Source organism: Sander lucioperca, chromosome 15 (assembly GCF_008315115.2).
Source record: "Sander lucioperca isolate FBNREF2018 chromosome 15, SLUC_FBN_1.2, whole genome shotgun sequence".
Lineage (NCBI taxonomy): Eukaryota > Metazoa > Chordata > Actinopteri > Perciformes > Percidae > Sander > Sander lucioperca.
Genome location: NC_050187.1, coordinates 25,715,886 through 25,734,728, shown reverse-complemented (window position 1 = coordinate 25,734,728; position 18,843 = coordinate 25,715,886). Strand labels below are relative to the sequence as shown.

Genomic DNA, 18,843 nt, shown 5'->3' with positions numbered 1-18,843 from the left:
AAAAAAGAAAAGGGAAACGTGGCGCTGAGAAGGTCAGACTCAAAAGGAAAAAAAGGGATCTTGTTGCTGCAAGAGTGTATGGCTGCAGCCTGGAGACCTCCTGTCTGATGCAATCCCGTCTCATGCCTGGGTTCCAGGCTGCAGCCATACCCAACTCTGTTGCTGTGCTGTGTGTTGTTCATCCCCCCCCCGTGCCTTTTTGCTCTGCAGCTTCGTTCGTTCAATCAGCACGCAGCTCATCTAAATATTCATGAGCATACCATATAAGGGAGAAAACCTCTCGTTTCATTCTAGGGCTATTTCACAGGGTTGCATTAGGGAGCATAGAACAGCACCCAGGCCATTTTCAGCCCAACCAATGTTAGTACCCTATTCGGAGACCTTAAGGAACAGTGTGAAATACCCTATATAATCATTCTATCACCCCTTTAAAAAATACTCAATAGAAAGTTATTAGCTTTATGTTAACTCTGAAATGTTTTTTTGGATTATCTGGAGGCAAAACTATTATAAAGCAACATATAACACAGACAAAGTTGAACAGACAGTTGCAACACGCACACACACACACACACACACACACACACACACACACACACACACACACACACACACACACACACACACACACAAACTTAAAGGATGCACAGAAGCATCTGTGGTCTTCTGGGCAAAGCTGTTCATTTTCTGGAGATAAACACCTCAGCTCCTCAGAAAGGAACTGAGCAGCTGGAGAATTTATGCCAACGCTACTTGAAAGGTCTCCTTCCCACTCTGTCTCTTTCCCCTCACACACACACCTAAAAAATCTACAGTACAAACCTCATATACCTCTGCCCTTGATGATACTTTTACCTGCATGATTTGTATTTATTTTGTATCTAAGTTTAGTCAAATGTCATGGTCATTTAAGAATGTTTAAGTTGTTGTATATATATGCAAGAAAATTATTCTTGCACATGTAAAGTTTTTAAGTTGAACTGAAACTGAATTATTGCTTCCTCATGTATATGACTTTTGAAAAACTTTTGGGCATTTCCGCCTTTAATGGATAGGACAGCTCAGATATGAAAGTGGAGAGAGGGGGGGGGAGACATGCAGGAAACCGTCACAGGTTGGACTTGAACTCTGGACCTTCTGCGTTGAGGATAAACCTAGGTTTTAACTAGCTTATATGTCAATTGTTTATTCAAACTTCTGCTATATGATGAATATAAGACGGTATATGGTAATATAGGCAGTATACATTCAATAACCTATTTGTCTAAAAGCATCTTAGGTCTAACCTGTACATAAAGTTTTATTTTTCACTTCTGGCTTTAAAGAAAGCTCTGGCTAAATAGTACTCTCATACACTCTTAGCATCTAAAATTTGAATCAAGACTCCTGGCCTGATATATAAGATTAGAGCCCTTTTTAGACAGATTTAGGGGGACACTGTTTCCATAAAGGAAAACATCCTTGTTGTTCACTGACCAACAATGACTGGAGGATGCTCTAAGAACTCTAAAAGTCTTCAGGGAACCGACCTCTCATCAGGCGAGTCCACGTGGAAGGTCCTCTCGATGACGGTGGTCCACTGGAGGCATCGTATGATGAAGGTGTTTGGCTTCGGCCTCTCCGTCTTCATCAGCTGACATTCTGAAACAGGCAGCCAGAGGGACAGTGCTCTCTTTCAGTACAATTACAACAACGTTTCTGCAACAAATAGCACAAAGAGGGAGGAAGAAAATGGAACTTGAAAGAGCTAGGAGCTTCTAACTGAACCTAGAATAAGATTCAGATGTGGCGAGGGTGCATTTAGTGACATGTAGAATTGGCCTGCACTAAAGAGCTGATATCAATCACAACATGTTAAAGGTAAACCTTTCTGTTTGCTCAAACTCATGAGTAGTTACAATGTACATGTGTGAATGAGGGGTTTTACTTGTATGTCTTTTATGTGAGTTGGTGTTTTTTTCTCTTCTTTGGTTCAGTTATTGTTGCATTTTCTGGTATTTCATTTATCATATTCTTCACTACATCCTGTACATATTTTAATGGAAGGTTCATTGAATTAACTTGTAATACAATGTTATAGATAAATAAAATTACCTCGTCTTAAGCAACATTTAAAGTTGGTTTAAAAGAATCTAAGCAAAATAAGGTATGTTTTTAGGTTTTTTAATGGAAGACATTTTGTTAGACGAGGAAGAGCACAGGTGTAAATAAATAAAAATGTAGCAGCTTCAGCTTATGCATGCTGGCTCACTGTTACACTGTTATAGCTTACTTGGGACACTTGAATAGAACAGAGCCATTGCTAATGTTATTAGTTACTGTGCCTATCCTACTATGAAAAAGAATTCTGCTGTGATGAAAACCTATAGTGAAATAATGTAGGCCTGTACAATTAAGAAAAAATGCAGCTTGGTTAGTTAGTTAGTTTAAAAATATGCAATAACTTCAGCAACAGATGATTCAAATAATGGTGCTTTCCTGTGCCAAGGGCTATTATGTGTTGCAGCACATACGCATCTGGCGAAGAAGGTGTAAAAGAGAATAATGATCCATCTTTTGTCCTCTCATCTCCCCCACTTCTTCTTTGTTCTACATATATCACCCTACATTTCCCTCTGTTCTCCTCTTGTCTACTGTCAATCTCTCTTCACCCTCTCTCCTCCACTCTCTCCTCTCCTCTCCTTCACTTTCCTCTCCTCTCCTCTCCTCTCTGTCCTCGGCTATCCCTTCTTCCAATTACTTTCTGTTTAAGTGTGGCACAGCACAGCACGTCATGGCTCAGCCTAAATATAGACAGGAAGGTTAATGACAACACCATTCAGGTTGAACACATGGCAGAGTTTCGATGTAACACACACACACACACACACACACAAAGAAAGAAGTTACTACCTGACTCGTGAACATGGCCTACTGTGTTGCCAGAAAACAAGGTCATGCTATTGATGCCAAAAAATACTCGCACCCACACACCCACACCCACACCCACACCCACACCCACACCCACACACACACACGTTAAAGTGATATTGAAATTTGAACGTTAGCTGAAATTGGGTTGTTTGCCACAGCAGGCAATTGTGAAATCTGTGTAGCAGTTTAGTGGGTGTATGTGAGTGCATGCATCAGTGTGTGTGAGCATGTGTGTGTGTGTGTGTGTGTGTGTGTGTGTGTGTGTGTGTGTGAGCGACAGGCTTGTATGTATGAGTCCCTCTGCAGGGAACAGGCCTGTACCATCTCTGTTCCATCTGACCACTTCTGTTGTTCACACACACACACACACACACACACACACACACACACACACACACACACACACACACACACACACACACACACACACACACACACACACACACACGCATAAACGAAAACACACATATACACCCACACGTACACACACGCCACCTGGCCTCCCAGCTTTGGGCAACAGATGTGGCAATGCCAGTGCTGTGCCAAGCAGCCGGGGCCGGATGTATGGCCTGGCTTGTCCTCCCCACAAACTCTTTTCCTCTCCCCTTTTTCCTCGTTCCCCAATCCTGTCTTCGTCTCCTCCTCCCTGTCTGTTCAGCACTGATGATCCTCCTCTCCTCATCCTCTCATCCTCCCTTTCTCTCCTCCATATTTCATCCACAAAAGCCTCACTCTCCAATCCCTCCATCCCTCTCTCCATCTCCCATCCGTTGCTGCCCACCCTAATCATTCCTCCATCTCTGTCCTCTCTCTTCTTCCTTTCTCCTCCCCACATCTCCAATTCTCTTCTTCTGCCCCCTCCGATTGACTCCCATCGCTCATTCCCCATACTTGTCCTCCCTTCTGGACTCCAATATTTCTTTCTCCTCCTCCATCCTTTGATGTACCATTCTTTATCGTTTTCTCTGAGGTATCAGCTTATATTCTACCATTCGTCATCATTTTCCTCTCATATCGTCCCCTCCATCACCAATCCTCACTGTCCCTGACTGTTCTGCAGATATTTTCACATAGCACTCTCATTATACATTAATTTAAAGAAAATGATTGCTGCCATGTCCAAATCTAGTAAATCAAGTAGATAAAGTGGCATCTGCAACAGATCACGGGCCAAGAAGTGGAAAAACAAGCTTGGCACCTTTATTATTATGCAAGATTATGTTCATGTATATGTTATAGAGTAAACAACTACATATCATGCATCCATTTATTTATTAAGGGGACATATGCTGTATGATATACAGTATGTTTTATCTGTTTTATCTAGCACAATAGTGGATGCAGATCAGTCGATAATCTGTTTTAATTTTTCTCACTCACACTCATTTCAACTTGATTATAGTAATTCCTCTGGTCTAACCCAAAACATACTCTCCTGTCTACAGCTGTTGCAGCTTCTAAATACTACAATGCTAAACAAAAAGATTACATATATACTCAGTCTTTTACTGATAACATTTATCAGTCAAACTATTTTGTTTATGATTTTATTTTCTAACTTGTATCTGCTATAATGCACTTTCTTACATTGTTTTTAATTAAATGAATTTGTTGAAGAAAGGTATTATCTGATTGATATGTTTACCCAATGCCAGAAGTGACAGTATAACAATGGTGTTCAATTAAGTTTAAATAAGTCCACTTTTGAGTCTTCTAGAACCACCATTATTACAGATGTACTGTATCTCTTTTGAATCAGTGTGCTGTGTACAGCATATCTTGTGTGTACTACTCATTAGTGTGATAGCTACAGTACAGCAGCAGAGTCTGGAGGGAATAAAAAAAAAAAAAACTGATCTTCTTAAAAAATAAACACTTTTATTTACGAATCAGTTCTAAATAGCCAATAGCTAATAGCAAGACTTGACCAGCCTAATTGTCTTTAATTTAAAATAAAAAATGTTTTGTGTCTTAAAAAGTAAACGTAATGTCAGCCTAAATGTCAAAAAACATTTTGATGAGTACTATAAAGTAGTAGAAAGTCAGTTCTGTCTTCTGTCAGATAATAGACACAGTTGTTAGAGTGACCACAGTTTTTATTCCAAGGCCTGAACGCCTGGAAAGCAGACACAAAGTTTTACTGCCAATCTGCATTAATTGTATGAACAATGAGAGTTGATGGTGGTGGTAATGAGACTGAGAGACATTAAAATTAATCTTGTTAACTCATTAGCTGGTTAATTACACATGTCGAAGACACTGTGGGCTTGTTAACCAGGTGCAGACAGATGATGTACTGATAAATGGTTGATTAGACCCCTCAGTGAATTCTGTAAAGCACACCAACGCTGTGAAGACTGATGAGTAGCAAGATGTTTTGTCACACCATGAGTAAAACTGATGCAATAACTGTGTGCTTCACCGCGGCTCTGTTAAGAAACCACAAGGGCATTTTTAAGAACAATTTCATTGCAATTTACATGACAGAGGTGATTTGCAATCAATCAGAAGATATAGGCTATTATATGTCCTTTAACTTGAAGACGTTCATGTCCCTACTGAAGCATCCTTGAGCAAGACACTGTTTCGCAATGCCTATAGAGGTTCTGCTCTAAACTGGAACATCCCATGCAGGGGTTAATTACAGCATGTGTCACAGTATAATCAGCACTGTTAATTATAAACCTACAGAGAAGTATGCTGTGTACATGGGTGCAGTATGTACAGAAAAGATGCAGGTACTTGGACACATTGCTACTCTCTCTCTGTATACCTGCTTACAGTTTACAGCAGTTTACAGCATTTTACAGCAAAGGAAGGAAAATGTGTGTTGACATAACCCAAAACAAAAAGATCCTCCAAATTAGTGCATCAGGTATCTAAAAGCTGCATCATCCAGATGGGAATCTGTAAGCATGTGGACAATGTTTTCCTATTCTGTGGTGTTGTTCTGTGTATTGTTATGATTTTAGTCTAGTGTCTTTAGAGAAGTGGGCGTGGTTAGCTGATGGACAGAGTCCCACTGACACGTCAAATGAGGGGGCGTGTTTGTGGACGCTGAGTCAACCGAGTCAACCGTTCTCTGGAATATGTTTTCATGCTAATCGAATGTGACCAGTTTTAGCGCAAACCGCTAATTAGCTTATAACGCTAGTCGTCAGGGCACGGGTAAAGTTAAACGAAATTGATATTTCTATACCACTAACAAGGCTCAAAATAGCACCACACTTCCACTGTAGCATAATGAGGATCCCTACATGTAAACCGAAGCATTGAGAACTTTGTAAGTGTACAGACAGTTTATTAAAATGAATGGTCGACATCCACATGTGTTATTAACCCCTAGGTTCATTTTGCGCCGGATTTCTCCTTTAAAAAGGCATACTATGTAACTTTTCCCTCTTCGGTCCCCCTACAGGTTGTCTCATTGGAACTACAGCTTGCGCGGCTGTAGTTCCAATGAGACAACCTGTAGGGGGACCGAAGTGGTGGGACGCGCGAGCTGCAGTTCCAATGAGACAACCTGTAGAGGGACCGAAGAAGGAGAAGTTACATAGTATGCCTTTAATGCAGTGTTGCCAACTTAGCGACTTTGTCGCTAGATTTAGCGACTTTTCAGACCACCTTAGCGACTTTTTTTCAAAAAAGCGACTAGCGACAAATCTGGCGACTTTCTGTAGAAAAGTCACCAGTATTGTCCAGCGAGAACGCAAGGTATTTCTCTCCTGTAGCCGCCAAAACAGTCTTCTGTTCTGTGACTGAGAAGCAGCGGAGCAGCCTCTCCCCTCTCTCCTCATGTGCAGCAGCACTGCGCACAGTGCGCAGGCAGGTAGAAGGGGAGGGGGGGACAGGGTGTGCGGGGGCCGGTGTAGGTAGGAGAGACAGCAGGACACGACGGGAGAAAGATGCCGCTGAGCTGGCCTGGACCTGGGCAAGCCAGCCTTCTTTGAGAATTCTTTATCGATCTTTTTCCCTCCCTTTGTAGAATTTCTTAGATTTTTTTACTTCAAAGATAGGCTACCTAAGTAATAATTATAAGGTAAAATAAATTCCTGTATTGAATTTGTGATTATTTGGCTAAAGAGTTCTATTTCTTTCTATCTACCTTGCTGACACAACCACTAAGCTTTATACAAATGATTGCGTAATGACGTCAACAATATGCAAATGAGCGTATGACGTCATCTAGCGACTTTTAGTGACTTTTGGAGCTGGTGCTAGCGACTTTCATTGGAAAAGAGTTGGCAACACTGCTTTAACGCAGTACTGCAGGTGTGTGGGGGAAGATTCATGGAGGATTGATTCAGGAAGTAGAGGTGGAGAGCCTCAAGAGGAGGGACGCAACAGGCCACACACGTTTGATTGAAGAGACGTTTTCTTGTTTTCCCACACAACTTTTTGTAAATGCACCTTTAAAACCTGAACTATTACACCAAGGAGCGGGCTCACGGAGAAGTCAACAGGAGACACTGGAGGTGCCCGGAGCATGCGAGCAGGCTGTCGCTCCCGATGACCGATGAGCAGCCCCAGCTCCGGAACACGAAACAAACTGAAACAGTGGCAGTTAACACAGCACAAACCCCTCTAGAAGTAGGAAAGATATACACTCATCCAGGTCAGCTTAGGTCTCACTCTCACGTTAAATGCACGCACGCAGGGAGAGGAGACAATATAATTGTTACGAGCTAGCTTAGCCTGTAAAAGCGGTGTTTTGTTGTTCAATGAGCCCAGCAGTGTTGGTCATCTTACTTTAAAAAAGTAATTAGTTACAGTTACAAGTTACTTCTCCCAAAAAGTAATTGAGTTAGTAACTCAGTTACCACATTGTAAAAGTAATTAGTTACTCAGCAAAGTAACTGTAACGTTATTTTTTATGTTCTATAACGCTATTACGTTCTATAACATCTTTAACGTCAAAGATGTTTATATTAACTGATTGAAGAATAAAAACACTATACAGAAAAATCCAAGCGTTGCTTGTTTTAACAGAGTGGCTCCGTCTCCTTCGCTGGAGCTCACGCTAGCTGCATTTGGGCTTGGGGTTGGGTTAGCAGCAGCAACAAGTGTCGTGTTAGCATGTGTTGATGTGAGGTGCTTCATAAGATTCGAGTTGCTTGAGGCAGACGTGGATAAAGTCTTTTTTCCTGGGCATAGTGTGCATGTTACATAAACATTCTTGCCTTTAATTTCAATGAGCGAGAAGTCGATAACGGTGTTGCAACGATGGGAAAAGTAATTAATTAGATTACTCCGTTACCGAAAAAATAACGCCGTTAGTAACGCCGTTATACTTAAATGCCGTTACTCCCAACACTGGAGCCCAGGTTAGCTTAGCCCCGTAACAGTATGTAAAGATACAGGTACAGTAGGATTTAGAGCACAGTGCCTAGAGGCTATGTTGATATATGTGTGGTAGATAACGTACTTGCTACAGAGAAGTTATTTAGGGGGTAGGGCAGGTCTGCGTCTTGAGGTTTCTCTTTGTAGCCGATGAAGGAGCCGTCTGTCTTCAGCAGAAAGTAACGCGGCCGCCAGTTCTTTATGTATTCACCTGAAGAAAAAGATGGATACAAAGAGAGGGAGGAAAATTTAAGTTAAATATGTTCAACCAGACACAAATTCAGATCATTAGGGCAACAGTGATGATGATGTTAAAGGCAATAGAGCACTCAGGGGGTAATGATGATTATGATGATGACCGTGATGATATATGGAAAGTATTAATAGCAATAATGATGATGATTTTAAATACAGATTTTATTCCCTCGAGGGATAAGAGCCTGTCCGCTCAACTCTCATCTGTCCAAAGGATATCACACACATATACACACACATACACACGATATCTCTATGACTCTCACAGTGCTTGCCAGATTCAGATCGGATTATCATGTAAAAAATGGCAAAAACATGTTTACCAGCACAACAAGCAAACTATCCATGCCAGAAACATCATCTGGCTGATACATGGGCAGGTGTCGAGGTGATGACCCCTCTACCAAACAGGCACACCCACATATACACACACAAACACACATACAGTATGAACTCACAATTAAAACACAAACACACACACATACACACACAAACCACTGGTCGCCAGCAAAGAGAAAAGCAGAGGGATGCAATAAAATGAGATGAGACGAGATGACAAGAGATGAGATACAGTAAGATTACACATAGAGAATGACCCATCTTAGACCGCAGCAACAAATAACATCTGTTGAGCAGCTGGTGGCAGAGTATAACCCAACTGGCTGACACAGACTGGCACTAAGGTGGAACCACAGCTTTATCAGATCCTGCTGTAGGATTACATGAGTGTCAAACATTACCACACCACAGAGGCAGATAACACTTACTGGAAACAGCATGGATACACACATGGATTAAAGTGCACACGTGTGCGAATTCACACATAGTTGGACGAGTATGATGAGTACATATACAGTGATGAAACTGTGCGCACACATGCAGAGTATGTGGCTGAAGTAATACTGAGACGCACAGCTCTGATGAAAGAAACTGACAATCTCAACACTTTCCAAAGCAGGGAGCTGTGTAAACATTTCACTTTCTCTTTTCAAACAACAGAAATAAAAACCACAGAAGGACGCAAATGTTCCCTACATCTCAACCCCTTTTAATTAACCAGCCGTTCCCTGACATGCACACACACAATTGCACACCTTGTGAAGACATACTAACAGACAAAGATGCATATGTGCATGCAGGCACACTCTGATCACCTTTTTTAGGCTAATTCGCTGTGAGAGTAGAATAGGCAGTGTGTGTATGTGTGTCTGTTCTATTTGTGACATCCATTTAAAGCGGAAATGACAGCAGGCCGCGCTCGTTAACACGTCGCAGAAAAACACCTGCTCCGTCAAAGGGACCATGCGACTGCAGGGCCAGCCGGTACCTCTGGGTGCTGCTTGTCGTGGAGGTGTGTGTGTGTGTGTGTGTGTGTGTGTGTGTGTGTGTGTGTGTGTGGGGATAGCAGCTGATTTGGACCTCCACACAGGGACAGAAAGAGACACACATAGACAGATAAGAAAATGCTGTTGGGTGCCAGTGAGTCATCAGGATTACCAATCACACCTCTCTCTCTCTCCTCTCCTTTCTCAGTCTCTATTTTTCTCTTTTTCACAAATCCACCCACTCTCCCCTCCTCTCCTATTTCCTTCTCCTGTTCTTCGAGAAACAAAGCATCTTCTTTTGGATCACTTGCTACAGAGTGCTGCGAGAGGGGCTAAATGGGAGGAGGGATGGAGGGAGGCATAAGGAAAACAAAATTATAAAAAAAAAAAAAAAAAAAAAAAAAAGCAAAGGCAAAAAAAAGGGATGGAGAGGAAGAAGAAGAGCTCAGGACTGCATGTAATCTGTTGAGGATTTTGATGTGCGTTGTGGGGTTTTGCTTCCCTGGAGAAATAATGGATGTCAGCAAGCCTAATGAGCTAAAATTCTACCATGGTTCAACTTATAATATGTAATATAATATAAATATTCAATTTGTGGTGTTGGTGAACTTGATTTATTTTTAAGTATTATACAGGTGTTTCTGGTACAGTATTGTGTTTAGATTAAACATATAGCTTATAAAAACTAATGATAAAAAAAACCTGATCACCTGGAAAAGAGAAACTGTGGTTAACTTCAAAGTGGATAGGAGAAATAGATGTATTGACTGACAAAATGGATGAGGATAAAGGGAAAGTTAAACTGATAAAACTATTATAAACTGGCAGTGATGACTGGCTTGCTGGTCCAAGTCCAGTCATTTCTCTGAGTCAGTTTCCTGATGAAGTGTCCAACCAATGGAAGCCTGTGGCTGGCCACTTCATCGCTCAGCTGTCCAGTACAACTGAAAACATTTAAGCAATCCTTCTGGCCAGGCCTAGACAGCGTGTATGTGTGTGTGTGTGTGTGTGTGTGTGTGTGTGTGAGTGAGTGTGTGTTTGTGTAAGTGTGTACACGTCCACTGGGGGGGTGGGGGAGGGGGCAGCCAGGGGTGGCACAGACGGAGAGAGGAGATGGACAGTTGTCCACACATGCCATTCCAAACAAACAGAGGCACGTGCACACACACGCAAACTAACACAATTCTGTTTCGACCGTTCCAATCCTCCGAATGATCCAATGGTGTTCTGTCAAGCTATCCCGTCTTGGCCCTGCCTGTAATGAGTCCAGCGAGCTCTCCCACTCTGGACAGCTTGTCTAGGGAGCCACATGTCTCTAGTTTGGACTGCTGGAGAAAACGGAACAGCCGGTCTCCTTCCCACACCATCTCTCTCGGACTCCTCACTACAGTTTCATTTAGTTTTCTGCACAACTTTACTTTTCCCTTAAGGCCAATTAGTAAATACTTCACTATACAGTGCTTAAGACAACAGGACTATCTTGTTGTTTCTTGTTAGAACGGCAGGATATCAGTAATACATGACAATGTGGGGGATCTGAAAGATCTCAAGAACAAAGGATATTTAGGAGGATAAGATAAACCACTTTGAAGTGTATATCAATTCTGGGCCAAATTTGTTCAAAACACAGACAAAAGATTGTCTTGTACAGCAGTTCTAAAGCGTTCTCTTCCATCTAACTTGATTTCTTAATTGGATGCATACTCATACTTTTCTAAACTCTTCCTGTTCCTTTTTTTATTGTTAGGGAAGTATTAAGTAACATTGTGACCTATTCACAAAGGTAAAAAAATAATTAAAGATTTAAAAATACAAACAACCACATCCGCTGTACTTTGCCGTAGTTAAGTGTTTGGCTAAGAAGGGACTTGTAAACAGAATGAGTAAAAGTGACAAACTTTCCACTGTTAGGCTCTACCCCTCAAGACCTTTTGTTTTCCGCTTTTTTTGGTATGAGCCACAAACTAAGCATTAAGAACTTGACTTTTTAAAAGTTATTTTGGAATCTCTAGGAGAAATAAATCTTGTTGGCACATCTTCCAGTTGCAGCTTGTGGATTTAGCAGTAAGAGGAAGAGATGAATCAGCTGTGACTGTGCCCGTTCCAAGCTTTCTGATTGGACAATTACAACAACGCACTGACTAACTGTCACTCATTTAGGGGACTGATTAACTATTCATTTCAGGACAGAGGGGGAAAGGGGAGAGAATGAGAGAAAGAAATGCAGAGAGGGAAAAATAGGAGACAGGTACAAATGGTAATGCTGAACGTCAGCCAGCAAAACAGAAATGAGACACACAAACTTGCACAAACTTTCCAGCCTCTCTGTCTCACACTCACTCCTTCAGGACACCAGCACACCTCTGCTCCTGCTTAGCCAGATGCCATGCTTCAGCAGACAACGAGACAGACGAAAAGCAGGCAAAACCTTGATGACAATTAAATAAATAACTCCATAACTATGTGAGCTCACCAGCCATTTGTTAATCAACCCAAACAGGGATTTAATTTAATGCTTTGGCCGAGGCCGAAGCTGATATGCAGATGGCGCAGAGACGGGGCTGTGTGACTGGCGCTCTGGGAGCTGGAGGGGTGGCGGGTGGTGGTGTATAGCGGATGGAGAGGGTGGAGGGGAGGTTCTGCCACGTTCCAGCACATACACAGCAGCTCACCAGCAGGGAGAGGAATATGTCGTCTGGCCACATAAAACACACACACACACACACACACACACACACACACACACACACAGTCAGTGTTCAACGCATTAACACAGAGTGTTTGGCTGTAATGGGACAGAATAAATAACAAGTTTACTAACCGAGTGACTAAGTTACTCGGTTAGTAGGTTGGTTGCTCGACTGATAATCTGTCTGACCAAAGGAAAAGATAACAGACTACATAGCTCACCTAGAGGTTGACTTTTTCCAACCTGACTGGCAGGTTGTAAGTGTGCTGATAACTGACAAAACTTATGTTTTAGTGCTGAAATGATTCAATTAACTGATTAGCCGATTGGAAGATAATAAATCAACAACAGTTTTGATGTTAAATTAATCATGTAAGTGATTTAAAAAGCAAAAATGCCAAACTTTGCTGGTTGTAGCTTCTAAAATCTAACAATGTCCTGCATTTCTCTTTTTAATGTCCTAGTAAATTGAATATATTGAATATCTTTGGGTGTTGGTCAGATACAAGCTACTGTATATGAAGATGTCACCTTGAGCTCTGGGAACTTCACTCTTCTCTGATCATTTTATAGATCAGATTGTTAACAGATTAATCCATGATGAAAAAAAGGCCTTGCAACAGCATTAAAGTACAAAAGTATCTCAACTTTGTCATATGTACTGTACAATTCAATTTATGTAAGAAGGCTGCAAGTATCAAAGTTCAATGAAAAGCAAATCTCAACTGCACAGCGTAGCAGTATGGAGGTTTCACCATAGAACAGTAGTATGCAGTCAAACTGATGGGTGCTTTTGAGCTAGGATGATTGGCCGGCTGCTTGAGCTGATCTCCTTATAGATGAAGGTCAAAACACCTCCAGACACAACAGTGTGGGGAGGGGTTTCATGTGTTTGTGTGTATGTGAGCATTAGTGGCTGATATTTGAGTAAAAGCAGTATTACACAGGGAGGAGGAGAAGGAGAAAGAGAAATTAGCTAAACATCAGGCAAGTTACTAATGGGTAATGGAGAGAGGGAAAGAGGGAGGTGACTGTGTGAGCATAGTGGACACTGGGGTGTATGAAAGTAGGGAACTGTGTGGTTGACGCTTGATAGACATCTGTCTGAGGGACTGTCCATCAGCGCTAGCAAGCAAGCAAGAATGCATGTTGCAGAGCTGCACACAATACTTACTGACTCTTACTGGTGTAAAACAGCGTTGAGAAAAGTTATAGAATGATATGAAAGACATAACAAAACAAACTTTTTTGTACAATCTGTTAAGTCTATTTCATTGTGCATGTGTGTGTTTACGAGGATACGGCTGTGTGCGTGACCCCAACCCCAGCAGTTCTAACTCCAGTGTACTCAGACATCTTAAGGCGAATCCAGGCTCTTTAAAGCCAATCCACTTACAGTGCATTAGTCTCATTACCACATCGGGGCTGGACTGGTGTTAAGTGTGTTTGAGTGTGTGCATGAGTGCTTTAAATCCAGCCACCGCCATCACTTACGACATAAAAGAGGAGCTGTGTGCTACCTGTAAAAGTTCAGAAGGCATTTTTGCCACTTGTTATGATCATACAAGACTAGAACTAGGGGGGGGGGTGTTTGAAGAATCAAAGAAGTAAATCCAGTATGAAGCTGGGGTTGCGGATGACTTTAAAGGGTTAGTGCTAGAGTAACTGTACAAACCTGTGGCCCAGTCTGTGGAATGAGACTATATGGAGGCTACAGCAGCCTAGCAATGAGAAGATGCTAAAGTGAAGGATGAACGAAAAGAGGAGGGCTGAGCAAGAGACAGCAGCAGTCTGAACGAGCGAGAGTGAGTGAGAGAGGAGCGTCTCAGTGTATGCGATTAAAGCTATAAACAGTGACAGAGAGACAGGGCAGGGCAGCCACAGGGCGGCCAGATTCAGTGGAAACCCATGGGAGTTTGGTCATTCCATGGGGCCACTAGGAGATTTCACACAGCCAGCTGCATACAGCCAGCGCCTCTTGGTAGACGCACGCACGCACGCACGCACGCACACAGGCTGCCCTGGTGCCGCTAGGCCCCCACCGGCTGGTACAGAAGGAGGCACACGCACATACAAACACTCATACACACACTGGCAGCATATTGCAGGTTTAAAGTACTACTACTACAATAACTTTAAAATGCATACTAAGTTAGCACTAAAACCCCTCTTTTTAAAATCTCCTTTTCTCTTTACTGTATATTAGAATGGTCTTTTATTTTTTTTATTTTTTTTCCTCCTCTCCTGCAGTACCACTACGGTCCAGTAGATGGTGGTGGCTCCCTGGAGCATGGTGGCCACCGCTGTGATGCTGACAGAGCTGGAGAGTGACTGACAGACACGCCGCAGCCAAGACGCCTCACATCCTAATCCCACTCACTGCACTAGTGTTTGTGTGTGTGTGTGTGTGTGTGTGTGTGTGTGTGTGTGTGTGTGTGTATATATATATATATATATATGTATGTATAAGGTATTTCAGTCAGCTTTAATGTGTGTGTCTATACATGAGTGTTTGTTCACACAGATATATATATGCAGTTTGTTCATGTGTGTTGTTGGGGGGGGGGGAATGGGGGCAGGGTCCGTTGCTTCCTAAAGCACCCTAGGATTAGTGCGGTGTTAGCATATTAGCATCTTAGCTGGAGGGCTGCTGCTCAACACCACCTGTGCCAGACAGGAGGCTGTGGCTGCCAAGCTACCCCACACACACACACACACACACACACACACACACACACACACACACACACACACCATGGGTGAAGGTCACTTAGCTACAGTGACTCCAAGCTTACCGTCTTAATTCATTACTGTAACTACTTTATCTGTCTCTTTACATGCTGTATATTACTACAACAAAGGTAATTGTTTTATCTTCATTTTTGTTTTCTGTCACATTAAAATAATCTATTTACCTTACCTTATTTTCAACATATTACATTTAAGGTCGAAGTCCAGCAAGTTGGTGGTTTCTGTGACATTAAATTAAAGAGAGAGATGGCCGATTACACTTACAATATGTCATTACAACAATTTATCACAAATGCCGGTGCACAGCTATTTCTAAGGACTAATAACACACCAGGAAGTACTGAAGGTGGATATAACATGGATATAACATAAATACAGTCATACATTAGTAGAACATAAGTACCAATCTTGGATCAGCCGATAGGTCCCCCTAACCACATCAACTATCATGAGAGAGATAAAATTGTTCAGAGATGAGCTCTATTCTCACAAATATTGTAGGATAATACCACTTAATTTTGGAATTTCTATGTGATATTGTACTGTTACACTCTGGGAAGTCAAGTCAAACTGTACAATCTAAAGCTGCTCTACTGACTACATTACATTAACAGTACATGTTTGATACTGATACAGGTAAGGTTTGCTTTAAAATTAGTAATTTGGAGTTTTTTGGAACAAGGAAATGCCAGAAAGCAATACATCTCTACAGATGTACTGTCACCTTTCACAGCTATCAAGTTTTATCAGGTTATCAAGTTTTAACACAAAATACATTTTCTTTGTTTTCCAAAAAAAATATAGACATCTGATACCAAAGTGTAAAATACCCAAGGATGCTGTTGAAAAGTTTACTCCTTAATGTAGTTAAAAGGATTTTGTTATGACCCCTCTGCCCTGCTTGTTGGTTTCCTTCTCTGTGCTCTTCTGTTTGCAGGCCCATCCTGTGAGGCAGGACCATTACTGGCAGGAGACACACCTGGGCCCAGAATGACCTTCTGTACAGTACATAAGCCCAGGGCAGCTTCCGGTCTAGTAAGAACTCTGGCTTCTGCTTTTTGGTTTTGCCAATACCATTTCTACTCACCCACTTACCACAATAACAACTCTGCAGAGTTGCTATACTGATTGGTTTGCATTATGTTAATTCATAGTTTGTTTGTTACAGTCTAGGAGCAGGGCTGTGACAGCTTCAACCCCAAGAAAATAAAGCTAAAAACCTATGAAATGAAACATACAAAAATAAATGTAACAAAGAAAGTCAAAGTCCAGTCCTTTATGCTAAGACAGTGAAAAAGGAATGAGACCTATGGAGGAAATATTTATTCATAATTCAAATTGAAAGTCCAAAGAGAAAACGAAGCAAGATCAAATTAAAAATATTATTTTTTTTTTTTAATTTTCCATTGATCAAATTAAAAATATTATGTTTTTTTAATTTTCCATTTGGCTTTTCCATTTGGATTTAATATTTGGCTTTTGAATTTAAATTTAACATTGGCTTTTAATTTGGATTTAATATTTGGCTTTTGAATTTCAATTTAACATTGGCTTTTAATTTGGATTTAATATTTGGCTTTTCGATTTCAATTTAACATTGGATTTTCATTTGGATTTAATATTTGGCTTTTGAATTTACATTTAACATTGGCTTTTCATTTGGACTTGACACATGTCAATGTAAATGAGGAGGCGTGGCCCAAAGGCTGGTGGGAGGGTCTGAAACGAAAGGGGTGCAGAGGCACCTTATGAACAGCAGGGGGAGCTGACTGCTGGGGAGCACACTGTTGAGGAGCATCTGTCTGCGGCTTGGCCACCAGGCTGGCTTATCCTCTTATTTCACATGATAGAAACTGATGATGTAGGCTAAACACAAACCACATTTCATGCAACAACAGTGAAGTTTTCATGTAGATACTATAATTGGGCCCGTGTTAGTGAGGACTAGATTAGGACTGTATTTAAAGCTGATTCTGGTTTCCAACTTCGCCCCAGGTGTGTCTGTTTAAAACACGGACGGAGACAACTTCTCTCTTCTGATGTTTTATTTAATTAAGCAACAGTACAAACATGGGTGTGGGTAGCTCTGCTACGTGTGTTTGTGTGTTGTCAGATCTCGAGGACACACACACACACACACACACACACACACACACACACACAATCTCAACCGGGTAGTCATCGTCCGAACTGCGACCTCTCCTTTTTCTTTCTCTCACTTTTTTCTCCGGGTGGTGCGCGCAGTGTGAGGTGCGTGTCCAAAAAAAAAAATGGGTCATTTTAAACCTTGTTAATATTGATGACAATGTGTTAAAACGGAAAACGAGCCATATTTCAGGAAATAAACATGATTCTATTGAGAGACTTCCAGTTGACAGCGGTGTCTGTGAGCATCACTGGCCGGCCGGCAGAGAGGCGATCCCGGCCGCCACCAGCTGGCTGTCCCGTCAGACTGGAGCTTCTGACAACATCGGAGAAAATGTGCAGTTGGCCATCAATGTTTGTAAAACTGCCCATATTCAAACTCTACACAGTTAATTGCTCGCATAAAAAAGTCTCAATAGTGAATTTAGTGGTGAAATAGCAGACAAAAATTGTAAGAAGTTTCCAGTTGTTTGCTGCTGCTGCTATGGCAAACTCCCGATCTAGATTATAGAATTGATTTCTTTTTTATAATTTCCATCTGCTGTTTCACACACGTTTTCCGTTTGAACACATTGTCATCAATATTAACAAGGTTTAAAATGACCCATTTTTCAAATTTGGATATCGTTTCAAAATCGGAAATCAAATGAACAAAAAAGTACACAGGCTGTACAAAAGGCCGTGATCAGGAGTGATTGTTGTGAGTACGTGTCGGAGAATAGCGCGGACACACAAGGAGAGGTCGCAGTTCGGACGATGACTACCCGGTTGAGATTGTGTGTGTGTGTGTGTGTGTGTGTGTGTGTGTGTGTGTGTGTGTGTGTCCTCGAGATCTGACAACACACAAACACACGTAGCAGAGCTACCCACACCCATGTTTGTACTGTTGCTTAATTAAATAAAACATCAGAAGAGAGAAGTTGTCTCCGTCCGTGTTTTAAACAGACACACCTGGGGCGAAGTTGGAAACCAGAATCAGCTTTAAATACAGTCCTAATCTAGTCCTCACTAACACAGGCCCAATTATAGTATCTACATGAAAACTTCACTGTTGTTGCATGAAATGTGGTTTGTGTTTAGCCTACATCATCAGTTTCTATCATGTGAAATAAGAGGATAAGCCAGCCTGGTGGCCAAGCCGCAGACAGATGCTCCTCAACAGTGTGCTCCCCAGCAGTCAGCTCCCCCTGCTGTTCATAAGGTGCCTCTGCACCCCTTTCGTTTCAGACCCTCCCACCAGCCTTTGGGCCACGCCTCCTCATTTACATTGACATGTGTCAAGTCCAAATGAAAAGCCAATGTTAAATGTAAATTCAAAAGCCAAATATTAAATCCAAATGAAAATCCAATGTTAAATTGAAATCGAAAAGCCAAATATTAAATCCAAATTAAAAGCCAATGTTAAATTGAAATTCAAAAGCCAAA

At 41.6% G+C, this 18,843-nt stretch overlaps 1 protein-coding gene across 3 annotated transcripts in view; it reads right to left on the bottom strand.

Moving 5' to 3' along the window:
• Nucleotides 1-18,843, bottom strand: part of akt3a (v-akt murine thymoma viral oncogene homolog 3a) — a 68,558-nt gene that overhangs the window by 22,600 nt on the left and 27,115 nt on the right. For all 3 annotated transcript variants that reach the window (XM_031308685.2, XM_031308676.2, XM_031308667.2), the window contains 2 exons: nt 8,339-8,464; nt 1,530-1,641 (listed from right to left, as the gene is read on the bottom strand). In XM_031308685.2, coding sequence (XP_031164545.1) covers nt 1,530-1,641; nt 8,339-8,464 — 238 coding nt within the window. The remainder of the gene's footprint in view (nt 1-1,529; nt 1,642-8,338; nt 8,465-18,843) is intronic.